This window comes from Myotis daubentonii, chromosome 1, assembly GCF_963259705.1.
Source record: "Myotis daubentonii chromosome 1, mMyoDau2.1, whole genome shotgun sequence".
In the NCBI taxonomy this organism is placed as follows: domain Eukaryota; kingdom Metazoa; phylum Chordata; class Mammalia; order Chiroptera; family Vespertilionidae; genus Myotis; species Myotis daubentonii.
Window position 1 is genome coordinate 11,691,380 of NC_081840.1, and position 18,219 is coordinate 11,709,598.

Genomic DNA, 18,219 nt, shown 5'->3' on the forward strand with positions numbered 1-18,219 from the left:
TAATGTCTTTTTGTCTTAACGTTAAGCTTCTGGTAATTTCAACTACTATGTACTTAACTGTGAATATTTAAAAATCAAAATAAAACAAAAATATGATTTGAAAGAAAGTAAAGAAGGTCTTTGAGCAGCTGAAAGAGCTCCCACAAAGCTCGTGTGCTTTATATCATGGAAGAGCCTTCAGATTGTCACTCTAGCCTATTTACTTTTCCTTTATATAGAAGTGACTAGGTTTCTGAACTGATGTGAGCTTCACTAGGCCTCATGAGACCATATATTTTGTAACACCAATAATAAATACAAAACAGTATTTAGAGTGGGCTCAATAATTATTTAGTAACTAGAGGCCCAGTGCACAAAATTTGTGCACTGGATGGGGGTTCCCTCAGCCCGGCCTGTGCCCTCTCGCAGTCTGGGACCCCTCGGGGGATGACCATCTGCTGGCTTAGGCCTGCTCCTCAGGGGATTGGGCCTAAGCTGGAAATCAGACATTCCTCTGGCAGCCCGGCAGCCCTCGGGGAATGTCCACTTGCCAGCGGGGAGCAGACCTAAGCTGCAGTCGGACATCCTTAGCGCTGCTGAGGAGGCAGGAGAGGCTCCCACCACCACTGCTGTACTGGCGGCCATGAGCCTGGCTTGTGGCTGAGCAGAGTTCCTCCATGTGGGAGCTCACTGACCACCAGAGGGCATCTCCTGCATTGAACATCTGCCCCCTGGTGGTTAGTGTGTGTCATAGTGACCAGTCATTCCCAGTCTTTCTGCTGTTAGGGTCAGTTTGCATATTACCCTTTTACTATATAGGATAGAGGCCTGGTGCACGGGTGGGGGCCAGCTGGTTTGCCCTGAATGGTGTCCCGGCTCAGGGTGGAGGTCCTGCTTGGGTGCCTGGCCAGCCTGGGTGAGGGGATGATGGCTGTTTTCAGGCTGCCCGCACCCCCTTCAGGGTGGGGGTCCCCACTGGGGTGCCTGGCCAGTCTGGATGAGGGGCTGAAGGCTGTTTTCAGGCTGCCTGCACCCCCTTCAGGGTGGGGATCTCCACTGGGGTGCCTGGCCAGCCTGGATGAGGGGCTGATGGCTGTTTTCAGGCTGCCTGCACCCCCTTTAGGGTGGGGGTCCCCACTAGGGTGCCTGGTCAGCCTGGATGAGGGGCTGATGGCTGTTTTCAGGCTGCCCGCACCCCCTTTAGGGCAGGCCAAGCCTGCAACTGAAGCTCCCAGTCTCTCCTTTATTTCTTTTTTCTTATTCTGGGATTTATTTACCTTCTGTAATTAAGACTTTGTTGCGGCCCCAGCTCCGAGGCTGCCGATTTGCCGGGAGCCAGTCCATCCTTGCTGTTTCAAGGGACCTGGCATATATGGCATACGGTTCTTAATATGTTTGCTCACCTTCTTGGCGCTGTGTTTTAACCAAGGTCACCTCTCCGAGAAAGGTTGAATCCCCAGGTAGGGATTTTCCCCTGAAGTTAGGGAGGGAATAAAACCCCTCAACTAAGTGCCAGGCGGGTAATTAATCACTTTAACTACGAACAATCATGCTTAAGCTACATAATCTTTACTCCCTGGAATGGAGATAAGAAACGCCCTAACCTTTGTAATAGAGATTGATAGGATTGAATCAACTGGTATAAATACAGATGTAACTAGACAGCAAGACACAGAACTTAGGAGACAGGACTTAGAAGACAGGACCAAGAGAGACAGAACCTAGGCACAGAACCTACACAGAACGTTCTCTAGAGACAGAAGGACTTCGCTGGAGAGAACATGGCAAAAGATCCTGGACTGAACCTGACTACAGAAATTGCCAAGAGAACCTGACTAGAACCTGGTGACTGAACCTGGCTGGAGAACCTGGAGAACCTAGCAAGAGAACATGGACACAGAACCTGGCTGGAGATCCAGAGCAGAACCTCTCTGGAGATCCAGAACAGAACTTGGCTGGAGATCCTAGCTAGAGATCCTGGCTAGGCTGCTGATCAACTGAACGCTGTCTCCATGTCATTCCTTCTTCGCCGACTCCGTCCACACCTTTGGGGACCCCTGGACCCGCTGGGGTTGGACCCCGGCACAAGGCCAGCTGGCTGAAAGCAGGTATCTGGGGTTTGTTTAGCTTCTATAATTGCAAAATTTTTGCTTTGACTGGAGCTCAGAGCCTGGCCGCGGCAGGCGGGGAACCTTGGCTTCCTCCATCGCCGGGGCAACCAAGCTCATGTTCGCTTCAGCTGCGTGGCTGCCGGCCGCCATCTTGGTTGGCAGTTAATTTGCATATCACCCTGATTAGCCAATGGGAAGCGTAGCGGAGGTATGATTAATTACCATGTTTGTCTATTATTAGATAGGACGAGTGAGAAGATTAGAAGAGGTATTTTGTAGTTGAGGTTGTTGGAGACAAGGACATATGGTTGAGAGATGTTATAGCTAACAGCTTAAAATCTATAGAAAGAGTGAGAAAAATAATAAAAACCAGACATAAAGCTTACCAAATTAAAGATACACAGTTCTGCATATCTTACTAACCTCTGAGGGATTACAGCATAGATACAAAAACAATTCTGAGTAATTAGGAAATATTAGATTTTTGTTTAATATTCATTTAATAAAAGCCAAGGAGCTGCACAGTGCACTTTCAACATATTTCCCCATCGGAGAGGATATTAAAATATTCCCTCAGGTGGAAAACTTAGTTCCATCCCATGCTAGGTTCCCTTTTCAAAATGTAATCTTGATGATATAATATTGTGCATCTTAAAACAATTCCTTGGTTCTATTCCAGGGTGTCTAACTCCACAGTATCTTTGGTAGACATAGAAAATATGCTTTTTCTTTGTCTTTGTGGTTTATTAAGTTTCCCAGTACAGAATTTTAATATATTCCACATGTCAGATCTTCCTGTTTCAGTTACAAAACAATACAGAATCGGATCAGCGACACAATTTAAACTCGTTAATGCACCCGTGATTCTATATATTTTATAGGTCTGCTTCCCATACTTTGGGTCAACTGTAGGCTCTAAAATGCTGCGGAGCAGCAACATCACATGAAAGGGAGTAAAGCACAAGACAAAAGTCAGTGTGATAGTAACAAGTAGTTTTATGATTCTTTTCCTCTCACTGTTTTCCGTGGCTTGATTATATTGCACCGCTTGGTAAACTTTCAGGTTGCAAACCATCATGATGACCAAAGGTATAGCATAGCCCATACACGTCCTAAAGAAATTGAACCCAATTTGCCAGTCCGCCAAAGGGTATCTGTCATAGCATAGAGTAAAAGTAGACTTATTGGTGCCACAATATTCTATAGATATCTCATCTTCCCACAAAATGGCAGCATTGAAGATGGTTTCTACTACCCAGATGGACAGGCTGACCATGAATGCAAATCTTCTTGTTCTTAGGAAAAAGAACTTCAGCGGGTAGACAACTGCTAGGTACCGGTCCACAGCAATGCAGGTGAGGAAGGCAGTGCTGCTGTAAAAGTTCATGTACATGAAGAAAGCACACCCCTTGCACAGGGCAGGAGAGAAAGTCCAGTTGTCTTGATTCCAAGTATAATGAATCCAGAGAGGGAGCGTGAGAGCATACAGCAGATCGGACAGTGACAAACTGAAGAGATAAATGCCTAATTCGTTTTCTTTCTTTGCTTGCAGAAAAGACACACAGAGAGATCCAATATTGGCTGGAATGCTGACCACTATCACGAAGATGTAAACAATTGGAAACAAATAGTGATCCAGGTCGTGCTGCTCATCAGTACATGTGCTGTTGTTCATTTTCTTCTTTTCAACGTGGCAGTTACATTCGTTCTTAGGAGCTAAACAGCCTTGTTTAGTTTGTCCTCAACATCGAATTCTCTTTCACTTTTCAATTTTCTTTGCTTCCAAAAGTGCTGGTTAATTCATGAATGCTTTTAAAGAATGGGCATAGATCCCTTTTCACACAGATGTCAATGGTGTGGAGTCAGGATCCAGGCCCCTGGCAGTTAGCTAGCGTGGCCAGTTGATTCTGGTGGGTGGACGTCCATGTGTTTATCATCACGGAATGCTGGTAAGGAAACCCTCGAGGATCAATCTTTCAGAGCCTGTTGTCCCCAGTTTGTTTGGCGTGAATCTCAGGAGGTTGGTGCAAACACAAATAAATTTCACAGAGATTGACATCTCTTTTTAAAATGCCTTTGTTTCTGTAATAAAAGATGAAGTAGAATAAATTAGATGTTTAAAAGATACACCAGGATTTTGAAGCAATATTCTTGTATTTTACTTAGTAGAGATTTAAAAAATGCATTCAACTACAATAAGGTGTTTGTAATGGGAAAACGATCTAATTGACTTCAATAAAGGAAATCAAGCTGAGATATTTTACTTACTTCAAATAAGAATTATCCAAGAGATACTAGATTCCAGGGAATTCTCTTTCTCACTGGACATGATCTAAGAATGCAAAACTAAAGTTGAAAAGTCATCTTAAGAGCTAATAAAAAAGATGACAAATTCATTGATGTGTTTGTAACAGTAAAGGCATTTGAGTGTATGATAAACTATATGGTTGTATGATTTCAAATGTTAATTTCATACGCATTCTAGAGGTAAGGCACTTTCAAAATCAGATTATTAGCCAAGAAAATATTGTCACAAGAAATTTGATAAAGTATTTTAAATTAGCAGAGCTTGCTGAACCTTCATCAAGAATTAGATAACACTGTCTCTTCTGTTCTTCCTTCGCTTCCTTTGTGGTTAACTCACGTTATCTTTCTGATACTCCTGTGAAACAGAGGTCAGAATGTTCTCAGTTTTGATTAAAATCTTGTGGTCATCAGTTTCCTTCTTTATTAGGTGAATATATATGTATATATATATGGCATCCCCCAAAAATGTGTACACATTTTACAACTGATTCTATTACATTTTGAAAATGAAATATATTTTAATAAACACTGCCTTTATAATTTTGCAAAGTGTGTGTACATTTTGCAGGGCACTTGTATATATATATATATATATATATATATATATATATATATATATATATATATACAAGTTTGATGTTACAGGTTCATATAGGAATAGAGAATCCACCCTTTTCACCCTATAGGGGTAGAGAAATCCTTCTATCTTCCTTTGCTAGTGAGGCCCATTGGTGCTTTATGATTTATCTGATGGGTGCATTTACAGAAAGCTTTGTAGAGTCACTAGGCAAGAGAAGGAAGATTTGCCTTCTACCTGTGTGCAGATAACATCAAAAACACCCCCTTCCAAGTGTCACTGAGCCCTAGGCACAAAAGAGACCTGTCTCCACAAGGCACAAGGATTCTGACAGCTTAACCAGTATTCAGAGTGTGTAGTATACATACGTCACTCTTAAAAGAAAATGAAGAACTGAAGTGTTCTAGTTTTACCACACCTAAAAATAGGAATAGAATGTGAAAAACAGCCCTTTACATCAATGGGTGTACCTTGGTTGGAAAACTGGCACTTGTGTATATCATATGGCTCAGAAACTCCACTTCTAGGCACATGCTCAACAGAAATAGATGTATATGATTACAGAAAGATATAGAATTAGCATGTTCACAGTAGTACTATTTGTAATATCCCTCAACTGGAATACTCATTAGCAGTACAATAGATAAGTAAATTGTTGTATATCAACACAATTGAAATCCATGAACCAATGAAAATGAACAAATGATTGCTCATTCATGCAATAACATGGTTGAAGTTCAGAAACATAACGCAGAGTGACAGAAAAAGGCAGGCACAAAGAGTATACACTATCTGATTAAGAAGCAGACAAAATTAATCTATGCTGTCAGAAATCAGTGTAGTGGTCCATGTAGTGAGGGCTAGATGTTTTGGGCACTGTATTAAATGGCATGCATATTTGTTTTAATTTATGTTTCACTACAACTCTGTGCTAGTTATTATAATTCTATATTTCAAATATAGAATTGAGCCACCTATTAAGCAATTAGCCCCAAATGACATATCTAATCTTTGGTAGAATTCAGCCACAATCCTAGATTGTAATGCTGGAATCTCTTATTTTGTTTTTTTGTATTTTGTACAAAAATACCTTAAAAATCTGAGGTATTTTGCAACAATTCAGACTGCCTTTGTTGAGAAGGAAGATAATATTTTCTATTTTCCATCTAAATAGTAGCACCAATAGATTAGCAGAAGTCTTGTAGTTAGAATAGTTCTAATTAAAGAACATGACTTATGAATAATCATTTATGCAAATTAGATATATAAAACCTCACATTTTCTAGAAGTAATCCCTTTTATGTTCTCTATAAAACATGGTCTTCAAATAAACTTATAAAAATGATCTCACATCATGTCTTCAAACTCTGTGGCAATGTGTTGTTATGTTTCCTTAGAACTATCACCATGTTTTCTTTGAAAGGTTAAAATGCAAAGTGTTTCTTTTCTACAAGTTATAATGGATAATGTAAGAATTTTACTTAAACAGGCTTTTATTTTTTTCTTGCGCTTGATGTTGGAAATAGATGGCTAAAAGGAGCAAATATCTTGCTACCACACCAAGAAAAACACAATCTCCCAGTTCTCATAGTTATGAGGCTGAATTTTATAACCTATTTTTAGTTTAGGAATCCTCTGTGAATTTAAAGTTGAAATTATCTTTTACTACTTATAATATGATAATGAAGAACATAGAAAGACCTACTGTGAGATCTATCTATCTATCTATCTATCTATCTATCTATCTATCTATCATCTATCTATCTAATCATCTCTTACAAGTAAGAACCACTGTGCATTTCTCTTCCTTCTCAACAAAGCTGATCTGCATTAATGCAGGAAATCATGTAAAGTGTCATAGTAAACATTTGTGTGTGTGTGCATGTGTGAGAGAGAGAGAGAGAGAGAGAGAGAGAGAGAGAGAGAGAGAGAGAAGGAGGAGGAGGAGGAGGAGGAGGAGGAGGAGGAGGAGGAGGAGGAGAAGGAGAAGGAGAAGGAGAAGAAGAAGAAGAAGAAGAAGAAGAAGAAGAAGAAGATGAAGGCGGCCAGGTAGTGGTTAAGTTGTTAACTGGAGGGGTTGGGTAATGACTAGAAGAGGGTACTTTGGGACTTCTGAGAATTTGTAAGGTTTTATTTCTTTATAAAAGTGTTTGTACCATGAACAAGTTCTGTTTGTAAAACTTAGCAAGCTGTACACTGAGGATATGTGAATTCTTCTGTACGAATGTTGATTGCAATTAAAATGCTAAAAAGTGGAATCAAAAGGGTATATGAGTTGGGATGTAAAGAATCTTGACAATCAATATCTGTTTCACCCACAGATGGACCATTTTGCCTTCCTAAAAAGGACATGGTTTGACTTCTTTCCTCATATAAAAAGCAATTCATAGAAACAAAACAATAAGTAATTTAAATAATATGAAAATGAATGCACCAAAAATAAATATTCTAGGCATGAGGAAGAAGCAAATACAAATCCTCCCTGGAGGATGCTCCCCAACACAGGCTTCAAAGAATTCTCACAAATAGACTTCCAACAAACATGGGGGGGGGGGAAAGAGAGAGAGAGAGAGAGAGAGAGAGAGAGAGAGAGAGAGAGATTGATTAGCCATTATGTGTGAAATTTAAGAAAAACAAGAAAGAAGAATACCAGATCCCCAAAAGCTTTAGAGAGAAAATGAATAAAAGAATAGACATATAACACAAAACAAGTGTGACCAACAGCAGTCTAGAACTCATGAAGGACATGGAATCCTCAAATGTATAAAGCCCAGTGAATCCCACTGGGGTTAAAAACAAACAGATGAAGATGGAAATTTACACCAGACACATTGTCATCAAACTGCAGATCAACAAAAACTAAGAAAAAAGAGCCGGAGAGAAAAGATGGACTTGCTACAGAGGATGAAATTTAGACTGACAAAGGAGTACTTAACAGCAATAATAACAGACACCAGAACACAGTGGATAGGTATTTCCAAATGGTTAAGAAAATGTCATCCCATAATTGTCTACCCAGCAGAACTAAATTTCAAAAGCAAAAATAAAGACATTTTCAGATAAACTACCACTGAGAAAATTGACCCCTAAAAATCCTTCTAAAAGAAAAGATATAAGTGAGAAGGAAAATGACACTAGAAGAAAATCTGAGAGGCATGAAGGATGGAATAAGCTACTGAGGATGCAACTCTGATGGCTGCACAACATCACATCCATTGCTGGGCTTGTTGTGTCTGGGAGAGCACCTGAACCATGAAATATCCTTCCTCAGGACCTGGACCAAGAAAGCTGGGTCAGTGAGGACCCCCTCCTCCTTTCCTCATGTTACTCAAAAATATGTACCTTTTTTCTCTAAAAAAAGATGAGTGAAATGGAAAGAATGGTTTTGGGATGACTTATAACGTTCTCAAGGTGACACATTTCTTTCTGTGTAAAAGCATTTCCTGGCTTGTCTGAAACAACCACAAGACCCAGTGGTTTGATGAAGAAGATACTGGGTGTCTACCCTGTTGCAATACAGGCAGTGGGGGGGCTCTGGAGACTGAAATGCAGTCTTCGGGGGATTTGTGAACGTGTGTGTCTCTTCACGTCTCTAACTTTCAGTTTTCACAGGTGTACGATACTCAGATAGTACCCATTTCTTAGAGTTGTTGTGAGGATTAAATGACATAACACATGAAGCAAAGTACCTAGCACATGGCAATATTAGCTAATATTATTGTTTTAATGACACCACCAGTAGTTCATAGTGTCCTTTGTGCTGTCCCTTACATTTCCTAAAAGGAGGTCATCTTTGGCCATCTACTCAGAGCACAGTGGAGAAGCCAGAAGCCCTCATAGTATAATTTGTACAGTAACATTTCACATACAATACCAGCTCTGCAGAAAATAGTTGTTTAATTAGTGTGAATCTGAGATTTTAATGAATACATAATTTTATTATTCATACATCTTTTCAGTTATTATTTTGACTAATCAAACTTTCAGAAAAATTGTTTTTAGAACTAGTTCTGAAAAAATGTACATTTTTTGACTTTTGTTTTCATTGTTACCAATTGCCAAAAGAAGATAATCCATAGCATATTAAAATATAACTATTCTTAACCAGCTCCTAAAATAGTACAAATCATTGATGACGTGATCAAAAGAAAAAATGTTTCCCTACAGTGTTATAGGATACATTTGCCTTTATTTATCATTTTAATAGCTACTTATTAAGACTCTACTACATGCCAGGCAGTGTGATACTCACTTATTAAGAATTATTAATCGATACTTCTTAATAATGAATATATTACTTCCAAATTTCACTTTAGTTCTGATGGTATGAAAAGTATCACTAGACCATTGTGCTGATGAGGAAATGGTGCTAACTAACTCTACAGCCAGGAACTTTCTTATAGACCTATCTTTCTAACCACTTAATTCAGTTTGCCAAATGAAGAGGGAACAGAGTATAAACATCCCCCTTTTGCATATAATTTTACCTAACTGTAAATGCAAATTCTGACATCCTTTTATCATTCCTCAAAGTAGAGGCAACCACGTGCCATCCTCTTTACTCTCTTATGATGCTCCGCATTGCCACATTTATACAACCTAAACTAGACAAAACATTGCAAACATCACTGACAATCACACAAAAGTATGTGATCAACTTAGAAATCTTATTTCATTTAAAAATTTTACACTTACCCATGTTTCTTGGGGTGACGATTTTATCAACTGAGGAGCCAGAAAAATCAGCTTGCATCAAGAAGAGAAACCCACATTCTGAGTGGACAGGAAGTTGCACTCCTATTTCATCATAAACCAATGAGGAAGCAGCACCTTAACAAGAGGGAGGTATTTTATCCAAATCTGAACCAAAAAAGTCTCCTAAATACTTTAAAAGATGTTTTATTTATTATTTACTAGAGTATAATTTTTTGTAACTTGCTTTTCTCTCTGCATCTTAATTACAGTGTATACATGTATACCAATATTACATGGGGATTATTTAATAGAATATGTACTAAAATTCAGTGATTCATTGATTCAGTCATTCATTTGCTCTGTCAACAAATATATCTATAATACTCTTAGCACACAGTGCTCGGAGCTATGTAGGACCTGGTTATAGCCTGTAGGAGCTTATCACCTAGGGAAGGAGAAAGGTACGTGCAATAATAACCATAATACAATGACAAAAAATAGATAAATACTCCGAGAGAGGTACAAAAAGATAGGACGAGTCATTGGATGGGAGGTAGGGTAGGATGTTATAGATGGATTCAGGGTGATCAAGATCCGTGGGAGAAAAACTGCAGAGGGGAGGTGGGGGCTGGGTATATACTGAACATATTTCAGTGCTCAATGGGAGTGACAGCAGGGCTAACTAAATCTTCTGTTCTTTAAAGTGACCGAGTGGTTTGGCTTCATAGTATTGTATCGTAGAACCATTTTCTTCTTTGATTATTGGAATAAAAGGCAATGATTGCTAAAACCATGTTAAAACTAGTTGAACTAACTGGTTTAGAAAAACCAATAATTTTATGAAACTGAAAAATCACTTTGAGAAATACATGGATTGCTATAATGAAAACTCATGTAGTTGACAGTTGCCACCAAATCTATAAGTACGTTAATACGAAGTGAAATGAGCTCCTAGAACTTTTCAGATATAAAATAATTGGACATCACTGTTGAACCTTGTCATCTAAAATTTGTATTACAAACAAAGGGGAGCATATTACTCTATAAGAACAGAATTAATTAGAGATGCAAATATTTAACTTGAAAGACTGTAATCAAGACAATTTGAATCTATTTTTATAAAAGAAGATTAGAGGTTGTTGTTGCACTTTTTTAAAATTCTCCCTGGAGATAGAAAAGATGTTTTATGACATAACCTTGACTTTAATGTTGAGGTTATTCAGGATAATACAAGAATGTAAAGGTTTTCTATACTTCCTTTGTAGGTCTTTCACTGAGAATAATAAAAGTAATAACTTAATTTATAAAATGCATGAGGATTTTCAAAGTAATTGAGCATACAGTAATGTAAAAATTCAGAATACTTTGTATTTTTACCAAAACAATGAAAAATTAAAGTACAACGTGGAAATTAATAATAAAACACTTAAGCCTTTAAAAAAATGAAAGTAATTATTTCAATTTATGCAAGTTCTCATTTTTGCTTGGTTTTGCACATCGGCTTATCTATTGCATTACACGTATTTCATGACTCTCAGTATCTCCTATTTTACCTAAATAGACTATACTTCTGCTTTCAGGAAAAAGGTATTTTTCATACCAAACATTTATGTATTTTGCTCTTCAAAAAAAGGATGTAGCTAAAAAACACAAGAAACACAAACTTTCACCTTTGATTAAATAGGAGAAAAACTGTGGCCGACTTATGCTGAACTATTGCCAATTCTACACAGTAAGACATTTAATAACTTTTAAAAATTTTGCTTTTCATTTAGTCCCGAATATTTGACAATACTGCATTTTCAACCACGGGGCTATTAATGAAGAGTTGGTCATTTGAGAGCTCTTGAGTCTCTGTGACATTTCAAACACTAAAGTGAGAAAAAGCCAATTAGCAATCATTTTAAATACTGCTTTTAGGGGATATGCATTTTTGGTGTGCCAGTTCTCTGTCTTCTGAGGTCACAAAATGGACACCCAACACTGGGCAGTGGCAGGGCACTTGTGCCCGCCACGTGGAAAAGGGGAAGAGAATGTGGTTCTGCCAGTTCCAACTTCTCCATGGGGCTGACAGTGCAAGAGCCTAATCTGCTGATGAAGGGTCCTTTGTGAGGCTGCATTGTCTGTCTGGTCAAATTCACTAGTTAAAGCAGCATTTATTGCTTCTTAGGAGGAATTCTTGGGTGAAAAGAGGATGGTGGAGTGTGGGAAGATGTTCCTAGGGTTTTAAAAAAATCTTTTATTGTTGAAAGTATTACAGACGCTCCTCCCTCTTCCCCCCCACCCCCTTATTTCTCCCCATTGCCTGCCTCCACCCGGTTTCTGCCCTGCCCCAGGCTTTCATCACCCTATTGTCTGTGTCCATGGGTTATTCATATGTGCATATAAGTCCTGTGGTAAATCTCTTCCCATACCTCCCACCCCCTCTTCCCTCGGAGATTCTTCAGTCTGTTCCATGTTTCCATGCCTCTGGTTCTATTTTATTCATCAGTTTATTTTGCTCATTAGATTTCTTGTTTGTTTATTTTGATTTTTAGTTACAATTGTTGATAGATATGTATTTATTACCATTTTATTGTTCATATTCTTGATTTCTTCTTTTCCTCTCCCTTTTCCCTTTCCCTTTCCCTTTCCCTCTCCCTCCCTTCCCCTCTCCTCCTTCTCCTCCTTCTCCTCCTCCTCCTCCTCCTCCTCTTCATCCTTCTCCTTCTCCTTCTTCAAGAAGACCCGTTAACATTTCATGTAATGCTGGTTGGGTGGTGATGAACTCCTTTAGCTTTTTCTTATCTGTGTAGTTCTTTATCTGACCTTCAATTCTAAATGGTAGCTTTACTGGGTAGAGTAATCTTGGTTGTAGGTACTCACTTTTCATCACTTTGAATATTTCTTGCCACTCCCTTCTGGCCTACAAAGTTTCTGTTGAGAAGTCAGCTGACAGTCTTATGGGAACTCCCTTGTAGGAAACTGCTTTTCTCTTGCTGCTTTTAAGATTCACTCTTTGTCTTTAACCTTTGGCATTTTAATTATGATGTGTCTTGGTGTGGTCCTCTTTGGGTTCCTCTTGTTTGGAACTTTCTGTGCTTCCTGGACTTGTATGTCTATTTCTTTCACCAGGTAGGGGAAGTTTTCTGTCATTTTTTTCAAATAGGTTTTCAATTTTTTTCTCCCTCTCTTCTTCTTGTACTCCCATGATGCGAATATTGGTGTGCTTAAAGTAGTCCCAAAGACTCCTTACACTATCTTCATAATTTTGGATTCTTTTTTCTTTTTGTTATTCTGACTGGGTGTTTTCTGCTTCCTCAAATGCCAAATAACTGCTTTTATTCTCAGTATCTTTGACTCTACTGTTGATTCCCTGTAAATTATTTTTCATTTTAGTTAGTGTATCCTTCATTTTTGACTGGTCTTTTTTATGTCATTGATGTTTTCACTAATTTCCTTGAAGTTCTTATTAAGTTCCTTGAGCATCTGTATAACCATTGTTTTGAACTCTGTATCTGGTAGTTTTCTTGCTTCCATTTCATTTTGTTCTTTTTCTGGAGATTTCTTCTGTTTTTCATTTGTGCACTGGCTCTGGGACCTCTGGGACTTCCTGGAAGGTGCAAAGTCATCTACTGCCCATGTTGTGCCTGGGGCCACCCAGCATGAGCTACAGAAGGATGAGCAGATAGCTGCTACTTGTGTTTGGCTTGGAGGTGCCAAGGAGAGGGCAAGCTGTGAAGCAAGGCAGGCTGCTCTAGTGCCAGGCCTGGGGCCTCTTACTGAGAGGTATTTCTCAGCTGGAGTGGCTCAATGGATGAGCACTGACCTATGAGCCAGGGGGTCATGGTTCGATTCCCAGTCAGGGCAAATGCCCAGGTTGCAGGCTCAATCCCCAGAAGGGGGTGTGCAGGAGGCAGCCAATCAATAATTCTCTCTCATCATTGATGTTTCTCTCTCTCCCTCTTCCTTCCTAAAATCAATATATATAATGCCGGTGGTCTTAATCTAGCATCTAGAAGGGTTCAGGAACCTGGAGAAGGCGCTGTGTGTAGATTAACCATGAGTCCAGAGACGAAACATAATTTTGGAAGGCATTTTGGGGGCCAGAGGAAACTTAGCTAAAGGAATAAGTTCTCCTTGTCTCAGGACCCCTTGCTATTTATTAACACAATTTGTCCTAAGGTAAGGTAGATATGCACTTCAAAGGGTAGGGTTAGGTATACAGAATCCATTGCCAGATTGGGGAAAATTGCCTATGGCTGTTCAGGTGTATGTGTGTGATTTTAAAATATATTCACAAATTCTTTGAAACCCTTCCTTTCAAAAGGTGAAGCCTAATTTCTGTCACCTTGATGTGGCTAGACTTAGTGTGTCACCCTAGTTAATAAAGCAGAAGCAATGGTTTAGTCAGAAAAATTCGTGACTTCCCCCCCCCCCCCCCCCCGACTGCTTGGTCTTAGGGAAGCCAGCTACCAAATGATGAGAAAAGACCCACATGTCTAACTGCCATTTCCGTTTTCTCACGTCTTGAGCAAATTTGAGTGCTGTGTCCCGTGGTCCAAGGATTTCCCTTTCTCAGCTTGTATTCTCACGTTTTTATTAGAAACTTCCTTGTCTAATAGAGCATAGAAAATAAATTTGAAACAAGAGATACTTTCTCTAGTAAAGAATTACTCTGGTATATGAACTAATAGGAACCAGTGGCTTGTCCTGGAGGCAAAGCTACTTTTTCTGTTAAATATTTTGTGTTTCCTCTTCTGCAGATTGCACACATTGCACAAATATTTGTGGCGTGCCTCCCAAATGCAAGGTACAATGATGCGCTACAGGATGACTAATGCTGGATAGTTTCAACTTCCTGATTTCGTGTACATGGTATTTTCCTCTATTACCACCTTGGTACTTCCCTTCTAGTGACATTATTATATGTTAAATGCAGATCATAGATATAACATCACAGGGTTGGTAGGACACTTAGCATTCACTTGATCTGCCATCCTTGGCTTTTCATTTACTGCTGCTCCAGCTCAAGCTTAATACACTGTTAGAACAGATGGATGAGAGGGAGTTCTGGAAAGGTAAATCTATGGGAGTTGGATAGTTACTGACGTGTATCATAGAATGGTGGCAGGAGGGAAGGTAGAGTTCAGATATGTGCGGTACTAGGTATGCCGAGTGGTTTCCTGGGGCTATATTCTTCCCGCGTCCCGAACGGAGAAGAGATTTGAACCGGTTCATGCAATCTAGGAGGCGCTTTCGGGATTGAAGAAATAATGAAAGACAGACATAAAATAGATTAAAAACTTGGGCTGGATGTGGTGCCTGCCCTCTGGAGGGACGGAGCACGCCAAGAGAGAGAGCGAGCCAGCCAGCTCCCAAAGCTGCTTTATTATATACTTGAGTTGCAGGAAGTTACATCACATCTGGGTGGGCCTTTGACATCATGAGATCCATCCCCTTAACACTGGGCGTGAGAGTCAAACTGGGTGGCCTCCAATCTTGTGACTGGTCCTGCCCTCAGGGAGTGGCTCTGCTGGCCCCGAGTCCAGATGACATAAATTAAGCCAAGCGTATTCTAACGGCCCTTAACACTAGGAAAACAAGAAATAGAAGTGATCCGTATAAAGGGGACTAAATAACTAATCATCCAAACCAGAACAATTTTTGAGGGTGAAGGGACACCATTATAATTACGTTGGGGCTGTCCCTGGGAAACCAGATTAGACCTACAGTAATTTACGAAGTGAAACAGAGCAAGCACAGCTTTTCTTTTCTCCTGCAGCCTCTCAGAGACTCTTCCATTTGCTCCAATGCCAAGGAAATCAGACATCTCAGACCAATATTGGATGTGGCGGACATCCCGGGACAATTCACAACTTCCCTTCCAATTGAGGGTAATCTGTCTGGAACCATTTCAACTGGCAGTGGAAGGTCCTCTATGAAGCTAGAAGCTAAATACACAGTTACCAGAATGGAGAACCTTGTCACCTGTTTGCCAAGTGTGCAACCCATTCGGCTAAAACGGCCTGGGTGCCCATCGCCTTACTTGTAGTGCATGCATGCCCCGTGCGGCTGCTCTTGCTGTGTCATCTTTCCTGAGAAGAAACAGGCTCTGAGAGCTACGTGGCTGCTGAACTGGGGCTGCGGAGCTGGGGCTACCTTAGGGGCAGCTATTGGCTGGCACTCGGTAGATTTGCCCCGAGATGCTGGGGGAGGGCATGGGAGGGCCTTCACTACCCAGTTGCCTCGGCCAAACTGCCTTTCGCTAAAGTGCTCAAGCAGGGGATGGAGGAGAAGCATCAAGGAGGGCACACGTGCAGGGAGCACACGTGCAGGCCGGAGCATAAAAGGCTGCTCAGCTCTCGACTGGACCGCGGCTGTTGCCCTCATCCAAGATGGCGGCGGAGGCGTCAGGGGCCTCCTGCCCTTTTCCATGATGGCGGCGACCGGACCCGCCTCCCCGGGCGCCGGAGTCTTGTGACCCACACAATGGCTGAGAGCCTACTCCAGGCTTCCCGGCAACGCCGAGTAAAAGCCATGACGGCCGCCGCGGGTTCGGCGAGCCGGGCCGCCTTGCCCCTGCTGCTGTGCGCTCTCCTGGCGTTCGGCGGCGCGTACGTGCTCGACGACTCCGACGGGCTGGGCCGGGAGTTCGATGGAATCGGCGCGATCAGCGGCGGCGGGGTAAGCGGCCGGCGAGGGGCTGGCGTGGTGGGAGGGGGTGCGCGAGGTGGCGGGGGGCGGGGAGGGGGCGCCGGGTCCCGCCCCGTCCCGTCCCGCCCCACAAGCCCCCGCGGCGCCGTCCCGTGTTGGGACGCGCTGCTGGGCGGGCGCCCCTGGCTCGGCGGTGCCCGCGCCCCCCCTGCGGGGCTGGGTCGCACCTGCTCGTCTGGGCTGAGCCCGTAGAGGCAGTTGGGTGGAATGGATGGGCGTCCCGAGGGCCACGGAATAAATGGTGGCAGGTGTAGGTAGAGCCAGGGCTGGGCCTCGAACCCTCCGTGGGCGCCGGGCGGGCCGGGGGCGAGGCGGGGGGGGGGGGGGTCGCTGCTGCAGAAAGTGCGGGAGCCGGGCCTCTGTCTGGGGAGGAGGGCGCCCCAGGGAGTCTCTGGCTCCCCTCCTCCAGTCCCGGGAGGTGGGACGGACCGAAGCCCTGGGCGGCTGCGGATGGATTCTTTCCGAGGGGCCAGTGCCCAGCAGGTGTTTTTATTTTATTTTGAATTATTTTATTTTTCTGTTACAGTTTGCACTCAACACTGTTTTGCCTTAGTTTCAGGCGTAGAGCACAGCGGGTCGACCTTCATATCGGTTACAAAGCGTTCCCGCTGATAAGCCAAGCGCCCACCCCGCACCATAGTTGTTACAGGCTATCCGGCCTAATTAGCATAGTACGCTTTTATTATTATAGATTATTATAGGTTGTTGACTATATTCCCTATGCCTTACCTTGCACTCCATGCCTATTTTTAAATTTCTAGTTAGTATTGTTAACCCCATCACCTTTTTTCATCCCGCTCTCCAACACCCCTCCCCTCTGGCAACCATCCCTCTGTCTCTAAGTCCAAATAGGTTTTTGTTGGAGGCAGGACAGGTGCCTCCAGGCCTCCTTAGTAAGTGAAGAGGCCTGGAACGATCTGGGCATTTTTTTAAATGGGGGCAAAGGCGGGGGCTGGGGTGGGATAGGGGGCATCTGTAATAATGTCAACAATAAAAATACAATATAATTTAAAAAGTTAAGTAGAATGGCAGGCTATACTAGTATCAACTGATAGTCTAGGATTGTTTATTGTTGGGGGGCTGTGTTGCCTACAGATGGTCAAGCCCCGCAGGGGGGAGTTGCCCACTAGAAGGGTCAGTGCCTCTGTACCTCATTTTTGTGTGTGAGGAGGGGAAACATTGGTTCAGCAGCCGAGACAGTGGCTGGCCATCCTTGGGGTGCATAGTATCACCTGGTGCTTGTTGAACTGCAGATGCTGGCCACTCCCACCCTCCATTGTGTCTGGAGTAGGGCTAGGAATCTGCATTTCAACAAACACATCAATTGATTCTCTTGCTAAGTATTGAGAGACATTTATCTATCTATCTATCTATCTATCTATCTATCTATCTATCTATCATCTATCTATCTATCTATCTATCTATCTATCATCTATCTATCTTTCTTTCTCTCTATTTCTCTCTTTCAATTCAGGGATCTCTGGAGTAAGGTATGGATTTAAAATAATAAACTTTTAATTTTAAAAGTTTTAGGTAGGCAGAAAAGTTGCCAAGACAATACAGAATTCTCATATACCGTGCAGCAGTCGCTCCTGTTATCAGCATCCCACATTAGTATGGTACATTTATTGCAACCAATATTAATGAAAGTCCGTATTTCCCTTCATGTTTCCTTAGTTGTTACCTAATGCTCTTTTTTTTTTCTCTTCCGGGATCCTACTCAGGATGCCAGTGGCATTTAATGGCATGTCTCCTTCGCCCTCTGTTGGCTGGTACAGTTGGGATGAGCAGGAGTTTTCTGGGCATTCCGTAAGATTTATGTGAGGGAGAGCTGAGGGCCACTCCAGCTTTGTG

At 41.8% G+C, this 18,219-nt stretch overlaps 2 protein-coding genes across 3 annotated transcripts in view; one reads left to right on the forward strand and one right to left on the reverse strand.

Moving 5' to 3' along the window:
• Positions 1-2,542: 2,542 nt before the first annotated feature.
• Positions 2,543-9,747, reverse strand: GPR65 (G protein-coupled receptor 65). 2 transcript variants are annotated; one of them, XM_059688804.1, is made up of 3 exons: positions 9,670-9,740; positions 4,359-4,422; positions 2,543-4,172 (listed from the first exon to the last, which is right to left on the reverse strand). In XM_059688804.1, exon 3 carries the CDS (start codon positions 3,763-3,765, stop codon positions 2,761-2,763), a length of 1,005 nt encoding a protein of 334 aa, XP_059544787.1. In that variant the 5' UTR covers positions 3,766-4,172; positions 4,359-4,422; positions 9,670-9,740; the 3' UTR covers positions 2,543-2,760. The 2 variants fall into 2 exon arrangements, with proteins under 2 accessions (XP_059544787.1, XP_059544778.1); XM_059688795.1 differs by lacking the exon at positions 4,359-4,422 and having other exon boundaries at positions 9,670-9,747.
• A 6,335-nt stretch (positions 9,748-16,082) lies between these two features.
• The window catches only part of GALC (galactosylceramidase), a 44,973-nt gene continuing 42,836 nt past the window's right edge, over positions 16,083-18,219 (forward strand). Inside the window, exon 1 of the mRNA XM_059688818.1 lies at positions 16,083-16,335. Within this exon, the coding sequence (XP_059544801.1) occupies positions 16,141-16,335 (195 nt within the window). The 5' untranslated portion in view covers positions 16,083-16,140. The remainder of the gene's footprint in view (positions 16,336-18,219) is intronic.